This window comes from Phoenix dactylifera, chromosome 7 (genome assembly GCF_009389715.1).
Source record: "Phoenix dactylifera cultivar Barhee BC4 chromosome 7, palm_55x_up_171113_PBpolish2nd_filt_p, whole genome shotgun sequence".
Classification (NCBI taxonomy): Eukaryota; Viridiplantae; Streptophyta; class Magnoliopsida; order Arecales; family Arecaceae; genus Phoenix; species Phoenix dactylifera.
In genome coordinates this window covers 4,657,114-4,678,621 of record NC_052398.1, presented here as the reverse complement: position 1 = coordinate 4,678,621, position 21,508 = coordinate 4,657,114, and the positions used below count along the sequence as shown (strand labels likewise).

General features: G+C 36.2%; 2 protein-coding genes across 5 annotated transcripts; both read right to left on the bottom strand.

Moving 5' to 3' along the window:
* Positions 1 to 318: 318 nt before the first annotated feature.
* LOC103702266 (subtilisin-like serine-protease S) lies at positions 319 to 11,106 on the bottom strand. Of its 3 annotated transcripts, none has more exons than XM_039127999.1 (12): positions 9,227 to 11,106; positions 5,425 to 6,291; positions 5,236 to 5,330; positions 5,044 to 5,141; positions 4,770 to 4,928; positions 3,757 to 3,868; positions 3,105 to 3,651; positions 2,909 to 3,003; positions 2,583 to 2,825; positions 2,373 to 2,490; positions 2,063 to 2,249; positions 319 to 1,378 (listed from the first exon to the last, which is right to left on the bottom strand). In XM_039127999.1, the coding sequence occupies exons 2-12, from the start codon at positions 5,500 to 5,502 to the stop codon at positions 819 to 821; spliced, it is 2,292 nt and encodes a 763-aa protein (XP_038983927.1). In that variant the 5' UTR covers positions 5,503 to 6,291; positions 9,227 to 11,106; the 3' UTR covers positions 319 to 818. The 3 variants fall into 3 exon arrangements, with proteins under 3 accessions (XP_038983927.1, XP_038983928.1, XP_038983926.1); XM_039128000.1 differs by lacking the exon at positions 9,227 to 11,106 and having other exon boundaries at positions 5,425 to 5,713; positions 5,790 to 6,519; XM_039127998.1 differs by lacking the exon at positions 9,227 to 11,106 and having other exon boundaries at positions 5,425 to 6,519.
* Positions 11,107 to 11,252: 146 nt separating this feature from the next.
* On the bottom strand, positions 11,253 to 19,083 carry LOC103702265 (chlorophyll a-b binding protein 7, chloroplastic). 2 transcript variants are annotated; one of them, XM_008784601.3, is made up of 6 exons: positions 18,904 to 19,079; positions 18,626 to 18,792; positions 16,652 to 16,798; positions 16,253 to 16,385; positions 12,262 to 12,354; positions 11,253 to 11,695 (listed from the first exon to the last, which is right to left on the bottom strand). In XM_008784601.3, exons 1-6 carry the CDS (start codon positions 19,048 to 19,050, stop codon positions 11,393 to 11,395), a joined length of 990 nt encoding a protein of 329 aa, XP_008782823.1. In that variant the 5' UTR covers positions 19,051 to 19,079; the 3' UTR covers positions 11,253 to 11,392. The 2 variants fall into 2 exon arrangements, with proteins under 2 accessions (XP_008782823.1, XP_026658469.1); XM_026802668.2 differs by having other exon boundaries at positions 11,275 to 11,695; positions 12,259 to 12,354; positions 18,904 to 19,083.
* Between the last annotated feature and the right edge of the window lie 2,425 nt (positions 19,084 to 21,508).

Sequence of the window (21,508 nt, the reverse complement as noted above, 5' to 3'; positions counted from 1 at the left end):
TTACTTTTTAATGACAACGTTCTATGAATTTGTTTCCTGAGCTATGCCTTGCTAAATTTCTAAACCTTTCTTTGAGGACCGTTAAAAGAAAAAAATAGAACTAGCATCATACTGTCCCACTGGAATGAGGGATACACCATGATAAACACTTCTAGTTTTCTTGAAGTTAGATTTCCCACTTCTGTTTCTCATGTTACTGTACTTGTTTCTTTGCGACAAAGATCATACTGTTTAAGATAATGGCCCTCTCCATCAGAATAAAACTCTTTTTCAAGGGAAGATATATTGAACCAACAATGATTAAAAAAAAAAATGAAGTGAGAAAAATGAAAAAAAAATCTAACAATAAAATTAGAAATTATTTCTAATTTTGTTCACTGAATAACAATACAGCATGTTTACCATGAAAAACAAGGCAGCAATATAATATCTAGGGATCACAAAGTAGAGTTGCTTAGCATCAAGTATTCGGTTATAAGCAATATCTTCTGTGTAGATGCAGATCCCAGCTTGCTTTAGTTATGCAGACAAGAACATAAATTTGTTGGTAGTAATTCATAGATTGAAGTGGATCAAAAGAGTATTACAGAACTTTCGATATTGATACAGCTGTACCTTCTTTTTTGTTTTTTTTTGACTTGGGTAAAGTGAATGTGAAGCCTTTCAAATTTTGGAAACCCCCTTTTGTTGAATCAACATATGTCACTGACCACTTCAATCTATGAATTGCTACTCCACCACTTGTATATCTTCTGTTCCATGTTCCTCTATAAGGTTCCCAGACCTTAAGAACTTTGTCCTAGAGTATGTCCAATTCTTCAGAACAAGCCTGTATCAGAGGATTGAACTCTGACCACCAAAGGGCTGGTTACTTGAATTTTTTCTGCTTTCCAAGACAAGGATCCAAACACATAATCCTTTGGAGGTGCAGCCACCCTGAACTTCACCATGAAACTCATCTTCTGACCATATCTTTCAAATACAAGAACCTCGGGAACCACTGTAACATTGATGCCAGTAGGCTGAGACAGTATAGCATGATAAATGCTTCTGGGTTCTCCCACATTCGTCACAGTTCGGGTGACCGTGTAGCTTCCCTTGAGACCTGGTATTGTGATTGATGGATAATTCAGGTTAGAAGGCGGCGGGGCCGGCTTGGTGCACACACTGTTATCTCCAGTCACTAGTTGTAAGGACTTGTCATCGTAGCCTATTGAACAAAGGAAAGCTTTGTAATCTTCTGGTTCTGTGTTGTAGATTAGGCCCGGGTTTGGGGCTCTCATAGGATCTGGGAAGCCAGAGCCATAATCAAATGGAGCTGCAGCATGTCCTTCAGGGTCTGCTCTTATGACACTGCCCTTCTTATCCAACATAGTTGCTGCATTGTGTACTGAGTGTTAGATTATCTAAGAGAAGGCGAACATTATAAATGGATATTTCGAAAACTCACTATGCCACTTTTTATCTCCTTCCATTGAGAAGCACAAAACTTACACTGGAAACTTTGGTTCGCTTAAGCAAAGAAACTAATTTGGTTCAACTCTTCCCCACCTTCTAGTTTCTGGTTTGTTGCTTATTATTCATCACTCTTTAAAATATAATATATTTGACAAAGGCAATTTACTACAGCATAAGCATAAAGTACTTTCTTTTTGTTCTTTGAGAAACTGGGTTTCTTGCTTACATATTTCGATTGGTATTCATCAAAAACGTAGAAAACCAAATGCTACAGTACTGCAAAAATCTCATCAGACAATACAAAGAAGAGAGAAGAATTTAATACGAAAACCAGAAGGGAACTATAATAAGGATCAGAACAATTAAGAATGTCGATGACTGCGTTCTGTAATTATATGAAGTAACGCGTTAATAATTTGAGTTCTTTTATAGATTTAGATGTATCTAGATTTAACAAAAAACCATCTTGTTCCAAGTATTTCGAGCAACTAGTAGAAATTGATCCTTGTTTCAATCTTTTGAAGAGATCAAGGATTGAATCTGGACTCTCTGTAGAGGTATTTGTTACCAGAAAGCTCAGGCTCTTTAAAAGTCGAATTGTAACCTGTTGTCATGACTGCAGACTTGATTGCCGAAGGAGACCATGATGGATGCACAGCTTTGATCAAAGCCACCAATCCTGTTACATGGGGACAAGACATGGAAGTTCCAGAGAGGATATTGAAGTTTATATTCTGTTTTGCAGGAGACCAAGCTGCTAAGATGTTCAGTCCAGGAGCTATGATGTCAGGCTACAAGACCCAAACAAAAGATGAGCAACCAATCAGCATTCATGGTGTCCCAATCTTAAAAACCTGTAATGAGCTTGTCATAGAAGCTTGAGGAAGTTCTAAGCAATGCTAAAAGCTACGTACCTTCAAAATCTCTGGTGTCAAAGAATTGGGACCTCTGGAAGAAAAAGCCGCCACTCGAGGAGCTGGCCGAGATCCCAAAACGACGGTCTTTGTTGGCAAAATAAGAGATCTTGGTCTCCTAGAAATATTTTCAGGAAACAAACTGATGTTAGTCTCAGAAAACAATCCATGTCTCCACTAGAATTCCAGCATCAAAGCCATGTGTAGAACCTCGTGTTGTTAACATAAGACAGAATTTTATCACCAGCTACTCTTCCAACAGCAGCTGCAGGGATGGCAAAGGGAATGGCAACGTCATCTTCTAATTCATTTATCAGAATCATTCCGACTCCCCCGGCTTGCTTCACCACCAAACTCTTTGCTACCCTTGATTCAGAAGAACTATCTACATGGCGGCAAATAAGAATCTTCCCTCTTGTCTTTGTTCTATTCAAGGAGCTATCCAAACAGAAACTACAACAGGAACTAATTTCAATCAACTCGAGAACAATTTCCTGACTCGTAAGGAATCACCAGAACACCATAAGTTCCTTTACCTTGATTGGTAGGGAGTGAAGTACCCAGCATTGGCTTCTGAAGCCGAAATAGTCCTTGCTGATGTGTTCATCTGAAAGGCATTAAGGCTTTCACCCTAGCACGGGAAAGCAGGCTTCAGAAAATGTTGTACCCTTGGCATAAATCTATGATTGTTAATGGTAGTCATAGAGCTTGAGATTGGAACAGCTTAATTACCATTAAAGAAGTCCCATTTCCAAGCAAGATATAAGTAGCAAAGTCTCTATCGGTGGAACTGGCAGCTACAGTGAGCATCCATGGTGCGAGGTTGGTCACAGAGCCTCGAGTTCCAGCATTCCCAGCAGAAGAAACGACCAGAATGCCATGGCTATGTGCATGAAATGAACCTATGGAGATTGCATCACTGAAGTAATCTCCCTGAGGAGACTCGGGGCCAAGAGATATAGACAGAATGTCCACTCCATCTTTGATTGCATCATCAAAGGCAGCTAGTATATCAGCATCGAAACAACCCGAGTCCCAACAGGTCTTGTAGACTGCAATCCTAGCCATCGGCACCCCTCCCCTGGCTCCTCCAGCAGCCAAACCATTATAATTCATGTTCATCACATGTCGCCCCGCAGCTGTTGAGGCCGTGTGGCTTCCATGGCCAGAGCTGTCCCTAGGAGATTTAAACTCAACGGTTATATCGGAATTTGTGGGGAGTCCCTTGCTCTGTTCTGCTTCATACCCCCTGAGATAATACCTAGCTGCAATAATTTTTCTACAAGAAGAGGGAGGAAAGATTGAGGAGATAAAAGAGAAATTACAATAAAGACAACTTCGTTGAGAATATTAATGTATAAATGTACAAATATATCTGGATTACTTGTTGCAGGTGAAATTTGAGGATGGCTCTCCAATTTGGCACTTTCCTTTCCATCTTGAAGGCACCGGAGGCATCCCAACATCATTGAAACTGGGTGATTCTGGCCATATTCCTAACAAAAAGACCGATCCAATCAATATCTACCAATCTTTTATTGATGGAATATCTAGCAATCATCAAGAACAGTTCTATCACCTATCAAAGAAATACTCTCAAATGCAATATTTCTGCTTATTAGTACAAAATTCTCCGGTGTAGAGCGTTCAGGAAAACAAAAAACTGATCAGAAGTCATGTATATAAATAATCCAGAAGACTTTCAGCAATAAAGTAAATTTATTATATCACAAGAACCAGTCTTTTTTTAATGAAGATGAACTCAGCAACTTCTGTAAACAACATATAGTTAGCTAAATGACAACATAACCATCAAAACATCACAGAATATTTCTGGTAAAGTATTGATTTCATTTGTAGGTGAGACCATTGGGACTGAATATAAATAAAAAAGTGCAACGAGAATACTAGCATCATTTGTAAGGGTGGGTCAGAAGCTTTATTTGCATAGATTTATGAATATAATAGATATAGAAAGTTGGAGAACCATGGAAGCATTATGTTAGTAGTTAGAGAACCCAAGTAGGTAGTCATATGCATCATAAGCAACTCGAAATCCTGCTAAAAGAAGACAATTTCACCAAGAAGAATCCGTTGCCCTAGTTAATTAATAAAGTAGAGGCCTCTCCCCCTCTAGTGATGTTCAAAATTATCAAGGATCTTCCACAGTTCCATGTGACATGCTTGGCTGTATATGGTTTATGTAAATGTTTTCAGAAATCTTTATTCCAGAACAGTTTGAGATCACATGCTCTGTACTATAACAAACAATGTATGAGAAGAAGCAAATCCCTCAAACTAACCAAATGACTGTGCTGGCCATTAAACTATAAGTAACCTAGATGGATACTGTAAGCTCTCAGAAATATACCCCTCAAGAGAGAGCCCCTTACCTACCTGTGTCAATGAAACCAATGATAACATTATCTTGGTTCTTGGTAGAGAAGCCTGGAATTTCCATTGCCTCGTCAGTTGCAAGACCCATGAAATCCCATGAATGTGTAGTATGAAGGATTCTCTTCCTGTTCGGAAGAACTGAAACGACACCAGGCATTTCTACGGTGCCAAATGCCGAATGCCAAGAAAACAAACCCCAATTAATACATGAGAACATATCCGAAAGCAGTGTTTTTCTACCATAGATATAAAGGACACAAGGAAACTACCGTACCGGCCATTTTTGAAGCTTGCTCTTCAGTTAGCTTCGCTGCGAATCCTCTGAAACCGTTGCTGTAACTATATACGTGCGATGCCCGTGCTTTCTCGATGCTGTTGGAAGTTCAAAAGATTTTAGTTGCTAAGCAATTGTTATATCTCTTAGAACCACTGTACTCTGTAACAAGAATATTAGTCCTGTTCGAACCTTCCTCCATGAACAGCAGCGAGCATTTGGTGATTCCGTCGCAATACCTCATCTGGGTCATCAGTGCTTCTGCTTCCCATATAAATGATATAAGCCTGAGAAGTATAAAAAGCGGTCATTGCAAAGTAAAATGTCATATCTCACAAAGAAGAAAGAAAAATTTAAAAGCTATCATCAAACGAAACCCACCTGAGATGCAAAGCAGAAGCTCAACTCTGCCAGCAACAAGGAGAGGGACAGAAGGTATATGGTACCCCATGGAGCCATGAGAGAGAGAGAGGGAAAAGCTTGGGATGGCTTCACAGGTTTGCTTGTGGAACTACCAACCCACGAACCACCGTGAGAGGAAAAGCTCTCACTTGAATCCCGGAGGAGGCCGTTATGGTGTCTTCCCAAGGGAAGAGGCAGTATAAAAGCAGATACCGTCACGCACTACCCCGACCTCATTTTAAAAGTAAAAAGGTGCCTTCTGAGCCTTCTAAAATTTATATGGTGTCAGTCTATGGAAGGGAAGCAAACTTTAATTTGTGAGGGTTTTGTGAAATGTTAGTTACCATTCAGGCCCTTTAAGTTCGAGTGTGGCTACGTGATTTCTGGTCCATTCTAAGACTCATAGACTGAAAGGTCTGGGCTCTGACACTGCTCTTTGCTGGAAGATAACTGCATGCCAGTGAAACGGTTGGTGGCTTGCCATGGTCTTCCTCAACAGGACAACTACCTCTTGAGGGCCAGCCAATCACTTGTTCTCTTCCATGGGTGCGTGTTGGATCGGATATCTTGAGAACATTTGCATGGTCTCAATTATTGCATGCATTTTGTCTCATGGGTTCATCTGCATGCTGTGACTTCTAGAAGGGTTTCGATTGTCTCTCTCATGCCAAAGAATGATTGATTGTTTTTGGTGATGTTAACTATTAGATCACGCCCCATACAGCTTTCAAAGTATTAGGAACTCTTTCATTCATCTATCTGCATATTTCTCAAAGCGACGATCATCTGAATCCTTCTTTCGCATGAAAGATACAGCCCTTGTCTCTTCTAGAATCGGTTGCACATCTGTCCATTATCATGTTCGAGAATATTTTTGAAAATATAAAAGTGTTATCTACTGTCAAAGCAACTTTCTGCCTTCTAAATTATGCAAGACTTGGCTTCTTGCCATTCATCAGTGGTATATAAATTTGAGCTAAAATTTTGGAGTTTGAGATTAGGGGCATGCTTGGTCATTTGTACATCTCTTGTAATTGATATTGCAACGATCAAATTCGGGTGGTTCTATATACACCCCCCCTATTGCTCAGGACACCCCCCAAAAATTAAAAAAAAATTAAATACTCTCTACACCCCCCCATTTGCTAAGGACACCCCTAAAAAATTAAAAATTCCTAAATTACCCCCCACCCTCCCCACCCCCTCACCTAAATTGCTCTCTACACCCCCCAAACCCCCCCCCCCCACTCCGCTCTTCCCCTCCAAAACACCCGCCGGCTTCTCCCTTCCGCCCAAAAAATCTCGCCTCAAGCACCTCGCCGGCGGCCAAACCCCCTCCGTCTCCCTTTGAACTGTTCCGCCCAAAGCACCTCGCCAACGCCCAAAACCCCCCCGTTCCCCCTTCTCCCTCTCGTCGCCGGCATTCTGTTCGGCTGCACAGAGCCGGACAGAACCCTTCTGTTCGGCTGCACAGTGCCGGACAGAAGCCTTCTGTTCGGCACTGTGCAGCCGAACAGAAGAGTTCGGTTGAGGGTTGCCGAACAGAAGGCTTCTGTTCGGCACTGTTCAGCCGAACAGAAGCCTTTTGTTCGGCGATCCAGTGCCGAACGGAGCACGAACCGTGAAAAAAAAAAAATTTCGAAACAAGGTGGAACACGTACCTTTGCGGCCGATTCTTCGTCCCAAATCACTAGTTGCTTGTCCATGCTTCGAATGGGGCTTAAATCTCCTTCAAAGATCGCCTAAACGATGTAAATGGATCGAGGGGTTTAAGGGGGGTTTGAGGGGGGGTTTTTTTTTTTCTTTTCAAAACGAAACGGAGGAGGAGGAAGGGGGGTGTATGAGAAAATTTCAAGGGCAATATGGTAATTACACTAAAGGTTAGTTTGGGTATTTTCTTTTTGGTTTTTGGGGGGTGTCCTGAGCAATAGGGGGGGTGTATATAGAACTACCCATCAAATTCCAACGTGAACCAAGTCGATGTGCTGTATCTAATAAAACCATGGCTTTGGGGCAGTTGTTTTTAAAAATAAATAAATAAAAATAAGTGTTGCTTTGCTTCAAATATGTGTTACTTTAAATGAATAATTCTTTAATCGTATCTATGACATGAACCAACCATTTTTTTAAAGAAAAAAAAAAGAAGTATTTCTCTATTACCACGTAGCCAACGTGGACTTCAATTGAATCACTAGGAATTTTTTCTAAATAATCCTGCAAGTCGGAGAAGTCTATCGGAAAGCCTGAAAGCCACGAGTTCCGGTCTAAGTTACCCCAAGGAATTGAAAGCAGGCTACAATAAATGGACCTTTTGATGAATGAGTCCTTAACATGCTATTAATTTGGTTAACCAGGCGAGTTTCGCACGAAGTATGGGAAGGCAAGATGAGGAATTCATAGGCTTTTTCTGGAGCGATGTGAACCAACCGGTGATCTTCTCGTCAAACAACTCCATTGCAACGGAGATCTTTTTCTCACAGTGCAATTGTTGCGGGAACAATTAGAATGACAAGAAGAAATTATGCTTAACTTCATAATTATACAAATGGAGAGTAACAAGACGGAAACAAAGGAAAGAAAAGAATAAACTGGATTTTCGTCACTCTTTTAAGGGTGATAGCACGAGGAATGTGTACGAGAAAAATCCTGTTAATATCTTTAAAAGATATATGATATAATATAAATTTATATTTATTTGGCTTCACCAAGATGCATTGCGTGTAAGGAATAGATGGTTTGTTATTAGCCACAAGTGGAGTGGGCAATAGCTTGGTGATGATGCCCTTGCCCAAATGAATATGTAAGTTATGAACCAAAATGGCCTTCAAATATCTTACAAGAATTTAGTTATCATAAAGTTGGGATAAATTGGAAAACATATTGCTCTAGAAAAATATGAAATTAATTAGAGAAGTTTTGATGATTTAGCAAAATTTATACACCGATCGTCGTGCAGCATTGATCAACATAAAGTTGAACTCATATCTCTCTACTGAACTAGCTCTTGCAAACTTTGATTTCACATGGAGCTGCCATGCCCAAAAGTTAAAGACTGTAATCCTAGGTCCACAGATGAGTTTATATCAAAGTGGATCAGAAGCGTAAGAAAGTATTCATCTCTCCCTTCTCTCTCTCCCTCTGTCCCCCCAAAAGAAATATTGATGTTCTCTTTTACAAGAAATCTTGGATGTTCATTACAAGCAACAATAGCTTGTAGGTTAGTCTAACGTTCAAGAATCTTCAGTATATTTGGAAGATCATTTTCTATACTCCATTGCATGCATAAATTATAGGCAACATGGGCAACTGCTTGAAGTAAGGATGACGTTGTCACATGTGGCTGCATGATTTGCCTCTAGCATCGTGCCATATTCACCAGAAGTGAGAAGAAGACAAAGAAAGGAGAACTTGAGTACGAGATCTCATCAATACATACTTTAATCATCTTCTCTTAGAGTAAAACTTAAGGACCATCATATTTTTCCTACTAACACCAACCACATTTCCCATTACGATAGTTTCCTCCATCATGATAGCTAGAGACTTGTGATGCCAAAGTATTTCTGCTTTACTGAGAAGGCATGCTTCAAGATGCTATCATGAAACAACTAGAATACCGAGGCAAGAAATGACAACCTAGATCAAAAGAGGCCTATAAAGTAGGAATTCCAACTGCTAATGTCTGTGATGAGGAATGAAAGATAGTTGACCAAGTTTAAATAGAGAAAACATAAGGAAAAAGAGAGAGATTATCTCAACTCATAAATTGGAAAGAACTTACAGTTGTTGTTCACGGACTATTACGGTCTTCCAAAGCAGAGGGCAATAGCTTGAAAGTGAAAACTTTCGAACCATTCTGTGGGTGAATGAGAAAAATGAAATACTTGGATGTATAAAATAAAAAAGTTTTTATTTCTCGGAGTTTATGGAAGTTCGAATAAATGCCCAATGGTTTAATCACACATGAAACATTATTCGCTGGTATCATCTGCTGCATGCTATTGCCACCATCCATGACCAGCAGGTCATTTTGCCAATTATTTGCGAAAGTTTCATTTTATTTAACTGTTGCATGAACTAAGTGAATTACAAGAGAAGCACAGAAGAATCTTATTATGCCCTTAGTTACTTCAAGCAACAATATGGTCCTCTTCTTAGTTGCAGACTGTATTGTTAGAGATATTATTGTACATCATTTATAGTTCATGCACCATGTCTACTTCCATCCTTCTCACATGTTACTGGCGAAGGCTCGTACCAATTTTACTAGGAACCTGAACTCTAGTAGCTGCTATTGTTCAGTCCTGTAGTGCACTTGTGCAGTAAGTCATCTTATTTTGTAATGTACATATCGCATGGCAAACCTTGCGGTTGTTTTTGGCCAAGGATTTTTGTTCAAATGCACCAACAAAACAAGTTTATCTACACCATGCACCAACATAAATCATAACGCATGTACCTCGCTTTGAAACATTGTAGTTCTATTTTCCATCAAGCAATATGCTCCTTTATAAGAGGGTGCCAACTGGTGTAGTTGGTAAATAGCACCAATGACCTGAGTTCAGGTCCATACCTTGCCCTCACCAGATTTTCCCACAGCCGGTCTCCTCCCGTTTTACTTATCGAGAAAAGAAAAGAAGAAGAAGAAGAAGAAGAAGAAGAAGAAGAAGAAGAAAACTCTCTTGTAACAGTATGAAGCATTTGAAGATTACCAAAATAATTAAAAAAACAAAAAACCTCCATCTGAAATTGCAATCAAGCACACAGGCTTATCTAGCTCAACCCTAAAAACCAGATTTCTGGTTAAGGTTCTCCAGCTCTAGGAAGCACCTCAATGCCTATGAAGAAATTTTTCTTCACTTTCTAAGTGCTAGCGAACTAGGCAGGTCCATTATAAGTTCATTCGACCTGGTACCAAAATTTGAACCTGTCTTCCCTAGCTTATGAAATCAGACCTGTTCTCCTACATAGACCTACTGGCAAAAGTTGAACCTGGATTGATGTAGCTAACATACTGAGAGATCTGGCAGCAAAATCTTCATAAGTGACCCCCAACCAGTAAAAAAAAAAATGTTGTCATTTTATTCTCTTGTGAGTATGAACATATAAATGTGATGAAGGCTAGAAACTGTTGTTGTTAAAGGGTGAACAAAGGTTCCAACTGGGAGGGATGCCAGAGTCCAAGTTAAATGTGGATGGAAAGCGATTGTTAGTAACAATTAAGAACAATATAAGAAAGTAGATCATGAGTGGAAGTATGAAATTTTTACAGCATGCATTAATTCACCTCCAATTAACATGAGATAATGCCTCTATCTTATCTAGCAAATCCCAGGGCGTAGGCAGTATTTCTATTTATAATTTCCCTTCATGGGACTCCTTAATCTGCCATAGCAGGTTATGAATTACAACAATAGCTCAAGAGTCAGAATAACACTTAGCAGGTTATGAATTATGGTGCTTGCAATACCTTATACTTAATTTTTTAGTTATATGTTTTTTGGATAGCTGATCAATATATATCTATATCTACCTCTATATCTATATCTATATCTATATCCATATATATATATAAAGAAAGAGAGAGAGAGACTGTAATAGGCTATAGTCTATTACAGTCTACATTTCTTTACCTTACTGAAACCAAACATAGGATAATTTGCACTAGTTACCCTTCATCATTAAACTGGAGTCACTGCTGCTGTTCAAGCGGCCCAGTGAAAGGCAGCCCCAAAGAAAGCAAATCATGCAGAAGTTAGAACCAGAATTTACGCACTGTAACTGTGCAAGTATGAACTGCTAGCCAGTACCTAATCAGACTCAGCACTCTAATGATTTAACCGTTGTATTATTTTCTGGTACCATTTAAATTACACAAACATTTTTTTCCTAATAATTTAGATTTCAAAGGGCAGCCAAGAAGACCGCATTTTTTCAGACTTCTATCTTACGTTGATTTGATAAAAGAAAGTACATTATTGTGAAGTGGATCGGATATATGTTCAAGAAGGTTTTGCACAGGACCTTTACCAGTCAGAGCTGCTTGAAGGTAGAAGCCTATCCAAGCAATCATTGCCAAGCGTCCATTTTTTATCTCTTTTACCTTGAGCTCTTCAAAAGCAACTGGGTCATTGGAAAGTCCCAGAGGGTCGAAAAGTAGACCTCCAGGATAATTTATGTCACCTGGTAGGTATATGCCCAATGGCTCCAAAGCCTCTATTCCACAGTATCTAGCATACTCCGGCCCAACCTAGTAATTATATAAAGAAACATTTTATGTATCTGCTGATTCTTTAAGAGTGAAATTTCTGAAAGATTATGCAACATTAAGCCCAAAATGTGAACAGAATATTCCTAAGGAGCACACAAGAAGTATTTCTAGCATGGAGCCTATTTTCTGTAATGGCATTCATTTTGGACGTTTTTGGATTATCTGTAACTCATTCTTTTCATAAAATTTGCCATTTTATCAACAAAAAGTTATTTGATCAAACAGCAAATATGTGGTGGATGTTCATGATTGGAAATTTAAAAGGTTTACATGGTATAAATGTTCGATGGGCACAAAAAATAATCAACAAGGCCATTCTATGCAAAATTTGAGGAGCAGGAGCATGATGAATAATGACAGGTTTATCAGGCACCAAAAAAAAGGCACTAGAAATGAACTTCTGAGGATGTTGGCAATTTGTTTTTCCTCTGTCAAGTTAACTGTCTTTTTAATGCTTAAGTTTTCTACAATATGCCAAGTCACTCCCTCAGATCTATAATTAAAACTACTAAAGAACAGCAGGAAAAAAGCACTGGTCTTACTACCATTAGAAGAGCTTGGCAGATAGCTATGACAATGACTCCTTGACTGCCAGCTATGTGAAATCCTGGAATGCCAAGATAGTCAAGAGTATCACCCTGGAAAAACGGAGTTTTTTGGGATCAACAGAAATACATTCTTCACCTGTTATATTAACAGGAAATATTTGCTATATCTTACAACAAGAAAAACACATATAACACATAATGATAGTTCTTTTTCTATATAAAATAAAAGGTGATAGATATCAAATAAGTGCAAGCAATTAATTAATGTCAGTAAATTTAGATAAGAAAATGTGTAAGAACAACATAATACTTGCAATCCTTGTCATACAAGTGTTAGAAACTAACGAAAGCCAATGCATTCCAAAGAGTACCCACATGCAGCTTTAGCAATCAAGCAAAAAAATCAACTATTACTGATATAACATTTAGTTTACAGGAGAAAGAAATCTAGGAACTAGATCATGTTCTGTGAAAAAAAAAGGGATTCAGAATGATATATAGGGAAAAAAAGAAAAAAAAAACAGTTAACAACCCTTTCTAGCTGCTTGAATTTTCTGCAAAATTTCAGAGAAATATGAATATAAAACAAGAGAATGGGGAGGACTTGGATTCAGGTCCAAATTCTAACAGGGCTAAGGCCCTATTTGGGATTGCTATTAGCAAGGGAGCTTTTAGAGAGTTTAGAAATAAAGTTTTCAAAAAGTAGAGCTTTTGGAAGTAGAGTTTTTATTAAAAGCTATTTGCTGTTTGGTAAATACATTTCTAAAATACTGTGAAATTTCAACATATGTTTGATAACCAAAATGAGAAAGTACTTTTGGTATGATAAAATAACAATAAAGAATATTGCATAGTACTGTATAGTGGAGTATAATACAATATAATGTTATATATTAAAATATTATTATTTTGTATAATATTATTATAATATAATGTAATATAATATTGAATATTACAGCATAATAATGTAGCATAACATGATATGATATAATAATGTATTATTAATAGTACAATATTACTACAATGAAATATATGTGTGTACATCTATATAGATATATATTTTTGTGTGTGTGTGTGTATTCCCACATACACACACAGATGTGTATAAATCTATATATATATATGGACACACACATATATAAATATTATTACTATTATTAGTATTATTATTATTTTTAATATTATTACTATTATTAGTAATAGTACTAATATTAGTATTATTTATTTTTAATATTATTACTATTTTTAGCATTATTCTATTTTAAGTAGTATTACTATTTTGTACTATTACTATTATTAGTATAATTACTATTTTTCGTATCATTACTATTATGAATATTATTGTTATTTTTAGTATTATTACTATTATTAGTACAATTACTATTATTGCTATTATTAGTACTATTACTATTATTAGTACTATTACTATTATTAGAACTATTATGAATATTAGTATTGTTACCATTTTTAGTATTGTTACTATTTTTAGTATTTTTACCATTTTTAGTATTGTTACTATTTTTAGTATTATTACTATTTTTAGTATTATTACTATTTTTAGTAGTATTGCTATTATTACTATTTTTAGTAACATTACTATTATTAGTATTATTACTATTATTAGTAGTATTACTATGTTAGTATATTGCTATTTTTAGTATTATTGCTATGATTAGTATTATTACTATTTTTAGTAGTATTACTATTATTACTACTTTTAGTATTATTACTATTATTAGTATTATTACTCTTATTAGTATATTGCTACTTTTAGTATTATTGCTATTATTACTATTTTTAGTATTATTACTATTTTTAGTAGTATTGCTATTATTACTATTTTTAGTAACATTACTATTATTAGTATTATTACTATTATTAGTAGTATTACTATGTTAGTATATTGCTATTTTTAGTATTATTGCTATGATTAGTATTATTACCATTTTTAGTAGTATTACTATTATTACTACTTTTAGTATTATTACTATTATTAGTATTATTACTCTTATTAGTATATTGCTATTTTTAGTATTATTGCTATTATTACTATTTTTACTATTTTTAGTATTATTACTATTATTAGTAATAGTACTAATATTAGTGTTATTACTATTATTACTACTATTACTATTTTTAATATTATTACTATTTTTAGCATTATTCTATTTTTAGTAGTATTGCTATTATTAGTATAATTACTATTTTTAGTATCATTACTATTATGAATATTATTGTTATTTTTAGTATTATTACTATTATTAGTACAATTACTATTATTACTATTATTGCTATTATTAGTACTATTACTATTATTAGTACTATTACTATTATTAGAACTATTATGAATATTAGTATTGTTACCATTTTTAGTATTGTTACTATTTTTAGTATTATTTATTTTTTTAGAATTATTACTATTTTTAGTATTATTACTATTTTTAGTATCATTAATTTTTTAGAATTGTTACTATTTTTAGTATTATTACTATTTTTAGTAGTATTACTATTATTACTATTTTTAGTAACATTACTATTATTAGTATTATTACTATTATTAGTAGTATTACTATGTTAGTATATTGCTATTTTTAGTATTATTGCTATGATTAGTATTATTACTATTTTTAGTAGTCTTACTATTATTACTACTTTTAGTATTATTACTATTATTAGTATTATTACTATTATTAGTATATTGCTATTTTTAGTATTATTGCTATGATTAGTATTTATACTATTTTTAGTACTATTACTATTATTACTACTTTTAGTATTATTACTATTATTAGTATTATGACTATTATTAGTAGTATTACTATGTTAGTATATTGCTATTTTTAGTATTATTGCTATGATTAGTATTATTACTATTTTTAGTATTATTACTATTATTAGCACTATTACAATTATTAGTATTATTACTATTATTAGTATTGTTACTATTGTTAGTTTTATTACTAGTTTTAGTATTACTATTTTTTAGTATTATTACTATTTTTGTACTATTACTATTATTAGTACTATTACTATTATTGGTATTATTACTATTATTAATATTATTGTTATTATTACTATGATTAGAATTATTACCATTTTTAGTATTATTACCATAATTAGTATTATTACTATTATTAGTACTATTATTGTTATTAGTACAACTTTAGTGATTTTATAATGATGAATGATTTTTAGTGATTTTATCCCTATTTTAGTGCAACTTTTTTCATATAAAAGATCCAAAACTATATAAATTACCGCAAAATAAGATCACAATATCTAGAGAAGTAATTGATAACCAATCTCATCATGGAAGAAACATCATAAGAGCCAGTTCTCCAAAAATCATGATGGCATAGCCAAAATTATCTGGTGACATCTTCAAAACTCGGTGAATATTTGAGAAAGTTTGAATGTCTGTCGCGCACCCAGATATGCATATGGGAGAGAAATTACAACAGACATGAGCACAATGTAAGACAGTGGAAAGTTCAGCTATAACATGGAATTCCTTAAGAAAATTTAGTGAAATGACTTCAAGTTGAAAAAATAATACTATATTTTCTTTATCATTAGACAGTGATTAGAAAATGTTTCACCGTCAAAAGAAAAAAAAAAGAACTTCTCACCAAAGATAAGAATAACCAGTATATTTCCATTATATTTAATCAACCATAGGACTTGGCATCCACCAGCCTTTTAGTATCTAAATTATTTTGGTTAGCAGACAAAGTGTAAATGATGTCTATTATTTGCAATCACTTCAAGATCAAGCCAAAGTAAACTCTGACTCATTTCAAGTTCATTATGCATGTCAATTTAACAGAAATTTAAAAATAAAAAATAAATAAAGACACGCAAGCTTCAGATTGGATTTTACAAAGTCAATGTAAGTTAGCCATACCAAAGGAAAGCGATTGAACTTAAGAATGAATTTGTTGTTACTTACAAAGTATCATAAAATTTTATTACATAAAAAAATACTTGCCTGAAGCTTCGCATACCCAACTTTCCACCACACAGGCTCTACGAAATGCACAACACCAAATTGGTCTAACAATTCTGGAACAACAACACCAAGAGATGCAAGCATAGCCCACCGAGCATGAAGAATCTCAAAGCTGCATAGAAGTAACAAAACAACCTGATCATGCTTGCAACATAATTGTTACATTGACAAGATTTGTTTTTTAGCAATGTAATGCAAATCAGATTCTGTCTACTTCTTACAAACAATAACTATCTTAAATGACAACTTTCTAAATCAAAATCAAAAGCTTGTGTGAAGAGCAAAAGATAGCCATAATTTTGTTTCTATTATATATGTAATTTAGTTGCAACTTTATTTAACAAAAATAAAATATGAACTGGCATAAGGTTTACATACTTGAAATATTTTTGGAAAGCTACGGGATCCTTTCCCAGACCTGCAAGATCAAATCCATAATCACCAGGAAGTTCTCCAGTAAGATAAGGAGGATAGTCATATGGAATTGGACCAAGCCAACGAGGACGCCCTCTTCCATACCAAAAACTGCACAAAATGTTCAGTCCTTGATTAGGTGAGATAAGGTTCTGATATTCTTTTTAACTATATATATGAAGGCAGTGGCATAGGGAGTAGTTTCCAAGTTATATGACTTGAGGCAAAAGGCATAGCCTGCATGGGTTCCTACATTCATGTTCCATATGGTCATGAATCTTGAACCAGATATATTAAAAAAAATGCTTTGCTCTGGTTCAACCTCATAACATGCTAGTAATTTTGGAAATTTGGGCCGTAATAATGACCGATCTTTCATGGCAAAACTTGAAAACTTAGTCCAAGCGACATAATTTACAGCTAAATAAATGTCCATCCCTTAACTTAAATTGATTTCACAAAAATCCATAGCTTAAATTATGTGCAATACCAAAGTATGTGCCTTGCATGAACGTCTTTATGAGATATGTACATTATTCATAAAGCCTCAGCCATGAGCATCCAGGCATTTTCTTTTTATCTCCATTATAAGGCATGGCACTCTAGACTTGAATGTTGTCCATGTTTAAATGGAACCAGTCAAGTAAGCTCGACATAATATTATTGCTAATATATGTGTGTGTGTGTGTGTGTGTGTGTATGTTTGTGTGTATATATATATATATGTATGTGTATATATATATGTGTGTGTGTGTGTGTGTGTATCTATGTATGTGTATGTATATATATATGTGTGTGTGTGTATATGTATATATATCTATATGTGTGTGTGTGTGTGTGTGTGTGTGTGTGTGTATGTATGTATGTATATGTATGTATATTCAATACTTCTATGACACCAAGAACAATAACAACACAACAACAACAACAACTACTACAGCTGCTGCTGCTGCTATTATTACTATTTAGTAATACTACTACTACTCAAATAGCTTATGCCTTCACTCTAGTGCACACGTGCAAGCATAGACACACACAAACATGCACACATTATAAACATAAAAGTACACCAACTCTGTTCTTCCAGTAACTTATCAAATATCTAGACAGCAGCATTAGAAATTGAGACAACTAGTTGAATGTACAGAGAATTCTGTAATCAATATTAGAGATGAAAGTAAACTGTGCTGTTTGAGACTTTCAAACCCACTTGCACTTCTAGCAAAGCAGAAAAGTGAAAGATTTTATTTGTTAAGTAATCAAACTGCGGAAAGTAATTTCGACAGGCGATACTCAGTGTAAATGGTGAATCACTGCAAGATAGAAAAAAAAAATATTAAAGTTATGATATTTCACCTATGGACTTTTCAAATTCTTTTGTTATGCAATAATCTATATCTCTCACTCTTTGAGATATTTAAACAATTTACGTCATGAATCATTAGAGAGCCAGGATTCAAATAGGATAAAGATGACATAGATAGTTTAGTGAATAGACAAAACTTTCTGCAAATAGCTTCTTCAACTAATAAAGCCGGGTGCCATTTCGCCTCCCTTATCATCAAGAAAAGATATTTTAGCAAATAGAACAACTTCGCCATCAAGTTACCACAAACGAGATACATATATATATATATTATCTATTACAAATATCTGATAGGTCAATAATCAGTGTGCCAGTGTGCTATCACTTTTCATCTACCCTCAGATTTGATTTTAAAAAAGAGAAAAGCAAATGCATACAGGTTCAACAAATTCAGTCCTCCACACCCCCATCCCTCACAGAAGAAGGGAAAAGAAAAGGAAATGTCACTTCTTCACAAATTTGATCTTCGCAGCTATAGAATCTAAAATTTGATCCTTGCAGCAATAAAGCTGAGATTACTATTCCAATCAAACCATCTTATCAAAGCCACAATCTTTAAATGAGCTGATTACCTTTCTTCTCTTGCCTTCTTAGCGAGAGATTTGAACCTTGCCGAGCTCTCCACGGCGACCTTCTTCGTTTCCTCCATTCTCTGACGGAGTCCCTCCCCAAGGGAGCTGTTCGCCACGGCCTTCACTGCCGTGAAAGGTATCGCAGAGAAGATCAGAACCCCTGCAAGCTGGAACAAAGAAGACCAAGACGAAGATCGCCAATCAAGAATCAGAAACCCTATACACCAGATAACGAATAAGGAGGAGGAAGGGAAGGAGAAGAAAAGGCAAAAAAAAACCTCTTGCCATGAAGCTCTGACGGCTGAGGGGGATCTCCTAAGATTAAGGCGATTCGGCCTCGGGCTGAAGCACGCCGAGAGGAGTGCGCCGTGAAGCGAAGGAGAAGAGGAGGAGGAAGGTGAGAGGCGCGGCAATAACAGCGCCATGGAAGCGTGCTCGCCGCTCAGTGAAGATGGGAAAAAATAGGGCGTTTTGGAACACGCCACGTGGCTGTTTTCGGAATCTAAAAGCGTTGCTGGGAAACAAACCCAAAGATAGCGGGACCCACTCCCCCGTTTCTGGAGTAGGTCGCCGCCCTCCTCTCTTCCCGCCCTTTCTCCTTCCGATGCCCCCCACCGGCTCCGGCCGCCTCCGGCCGGCCGCCTTTTTCGGCCGCCACCGCAACCACCGCCGTCGAGCCAATAACCGGCACCATCATCCCGTATGCAGAAGAGGAACTAAATAACTAAACAATCTCTAGCGAAAGGGAGGCCCTTCTTTCTCTCCCTGGTGCCAATCATATGATTCATGGAGCTCTCCATCCTTCACCTATATATGGCTCTGATTTTTTTTTTTTTTGGATGGATGGCTTTGAAATTTAGAATCCTTTGTCGTGCTCAAATCTTCACCTTTTAGCTCTCTCTTGACTGCTCTCTCTCTCTCTGTGATGGAATTGGGAGTAGATCGACTTCTCAGGCTTTCTTCAATGGCTTTTCCCTCCCTCCACAAAGAACAGAAAGGAAAAGGAAATCTCTATCTCCTCTCACCGCCACATTTTCAGCAGTTCCTCCACCCCAATCCCTACTTTGGCTCCCTTAAAAGCTCCAAACAGTGAAGAAGAGCATGAATCCAGAAAGGAAAGAGAAATGCCCCTTCTTCCCATCCTCCTGTTCTTTCTCTCCTTCATCATCCCTTCCCCAGCTAAGCAAGCGCCACTTTCCTTCTTCCTATTCTCCTAACTCTCCCCTCTAATGTCGTAGTTCCTTCTCTAATCCTATGTTTTTACTTTTATCGATATCTCTCCGGTCCTCTGGGACATCCTTCTGTAATTCTCTTTTATTTTTCTTCTCCCTCGATCTTGGATTGCTGAAGTTTTATGTTCTGCTTCTAACTTTCTCTAAGAAATGCTCTGTTTTTTCTTCGTCCCTTTTTATTGTTCAACGTGCAAAGGATGGCAAACCTGCCCGGCCCCACAAGGAGGCATGCCAGGCTGACTGCGCTGGACTCGTTCTCTTGTTCGAGGGCTGAGAGCGGGGAAAAGCCTTTTTTTCTGCCCTGATTCAGAAACAGAGATGAATACTTTCACTCCAGGGATCTTCCAAGAGACACTCCCCCTGGGTGCTGGCTACTTTTCATGCAGATCTTGCCAACTTTGATCAGGAAGTTTAAAATCACAACAATGCTTTCAGATATTTGTGTAGCTGCTTGCAGCACAAATTTTCATCCTTCCACTGAAAAAAAAATCCTTTGCTCAATTACTCTTGAATAGTCTAAGATAATCGGCATCTGTGTTTTCGGTATCAGTGCTACTTGTCTTTTGCTTATGATGGTATTTTGTATGTGTTTTCATGCATCTTGCTTTTATCTTCAAGGAATCTACTTTGTAACTTCTTGGATGTTATACTGGCAATATTAAATTACTGATTCAAATGTTATTTTTGTGTACTGTATTATGGAAGACATCCATGTGGTCTCCTACTTACAGAGTTTGTAAACCTTGCATAAAAGGTTTGCACATGAAGGATCCATTAAGGCAAGCAGATATATTGCTTTAAAATATGAGATGCATGCTTTGGAATTGAGTCCCATGTAACATTTCCTTCAGGCACATCTTCATTGTTGGTCCCTCGGCTAGGAACTATTTTCACATACGATCTTTTCGTATGTTGTCTGCAGAAGAAGATAAGGCTCCAGAGTTTAGGTATAGCGTAGTTTGAATGTGATCAAAGAATGAACTTTATCTCTCGATGGAGTGAATCCTTTTAGTGGTTAAACATGATTCTTGCACTAACAAAAACTTTTGACACCTTGTTACTTAGCATCAGCTCCAATTTCTACTGTATCGAATTCCATGATGGATGCAAGGAGTTCACAAGACCACTCGTTGCGGTCACTTCTCTGATTATGTCTTTGCTAGCATGAATATTTTTCTGTGGATGTACTGTACATCGGATGCAAACATTTCAAGAAACTTTAAATTTGTTGGATAGCATGTTGGATTTATATAAAGTTGGAGCCCATGAAATAAATAATCGAGTGCCTGAACTCTGAACTCAGTCTCTCATACATGAATGGCAGTCAACTGGACTTTGTCAATAGTTGAGTAACTTAGTTGACCAGTAGTATTCTACATTTGGTTTCTGATCCTTAATTGATAGCTTCTCTTATTCCTAATTTACTACTGCTCCTACTACTATTGCTATCGCTACTTTATTATTACTACTATTTTACTCCGTGCTCTCTTACAGTCTTACTAGTGAGCCAATTCAAATAGTTCTTTAAGCTGCCTACTGTGAATTGGTAGTGAAATTGCTCGTTTTTTTTTTGGGCGAAAAACTTTCCGTTATCTATTTCCAGTTACAAGGGTAGTTATGATCCTGCATATCGAAGAATCTATCCACATGT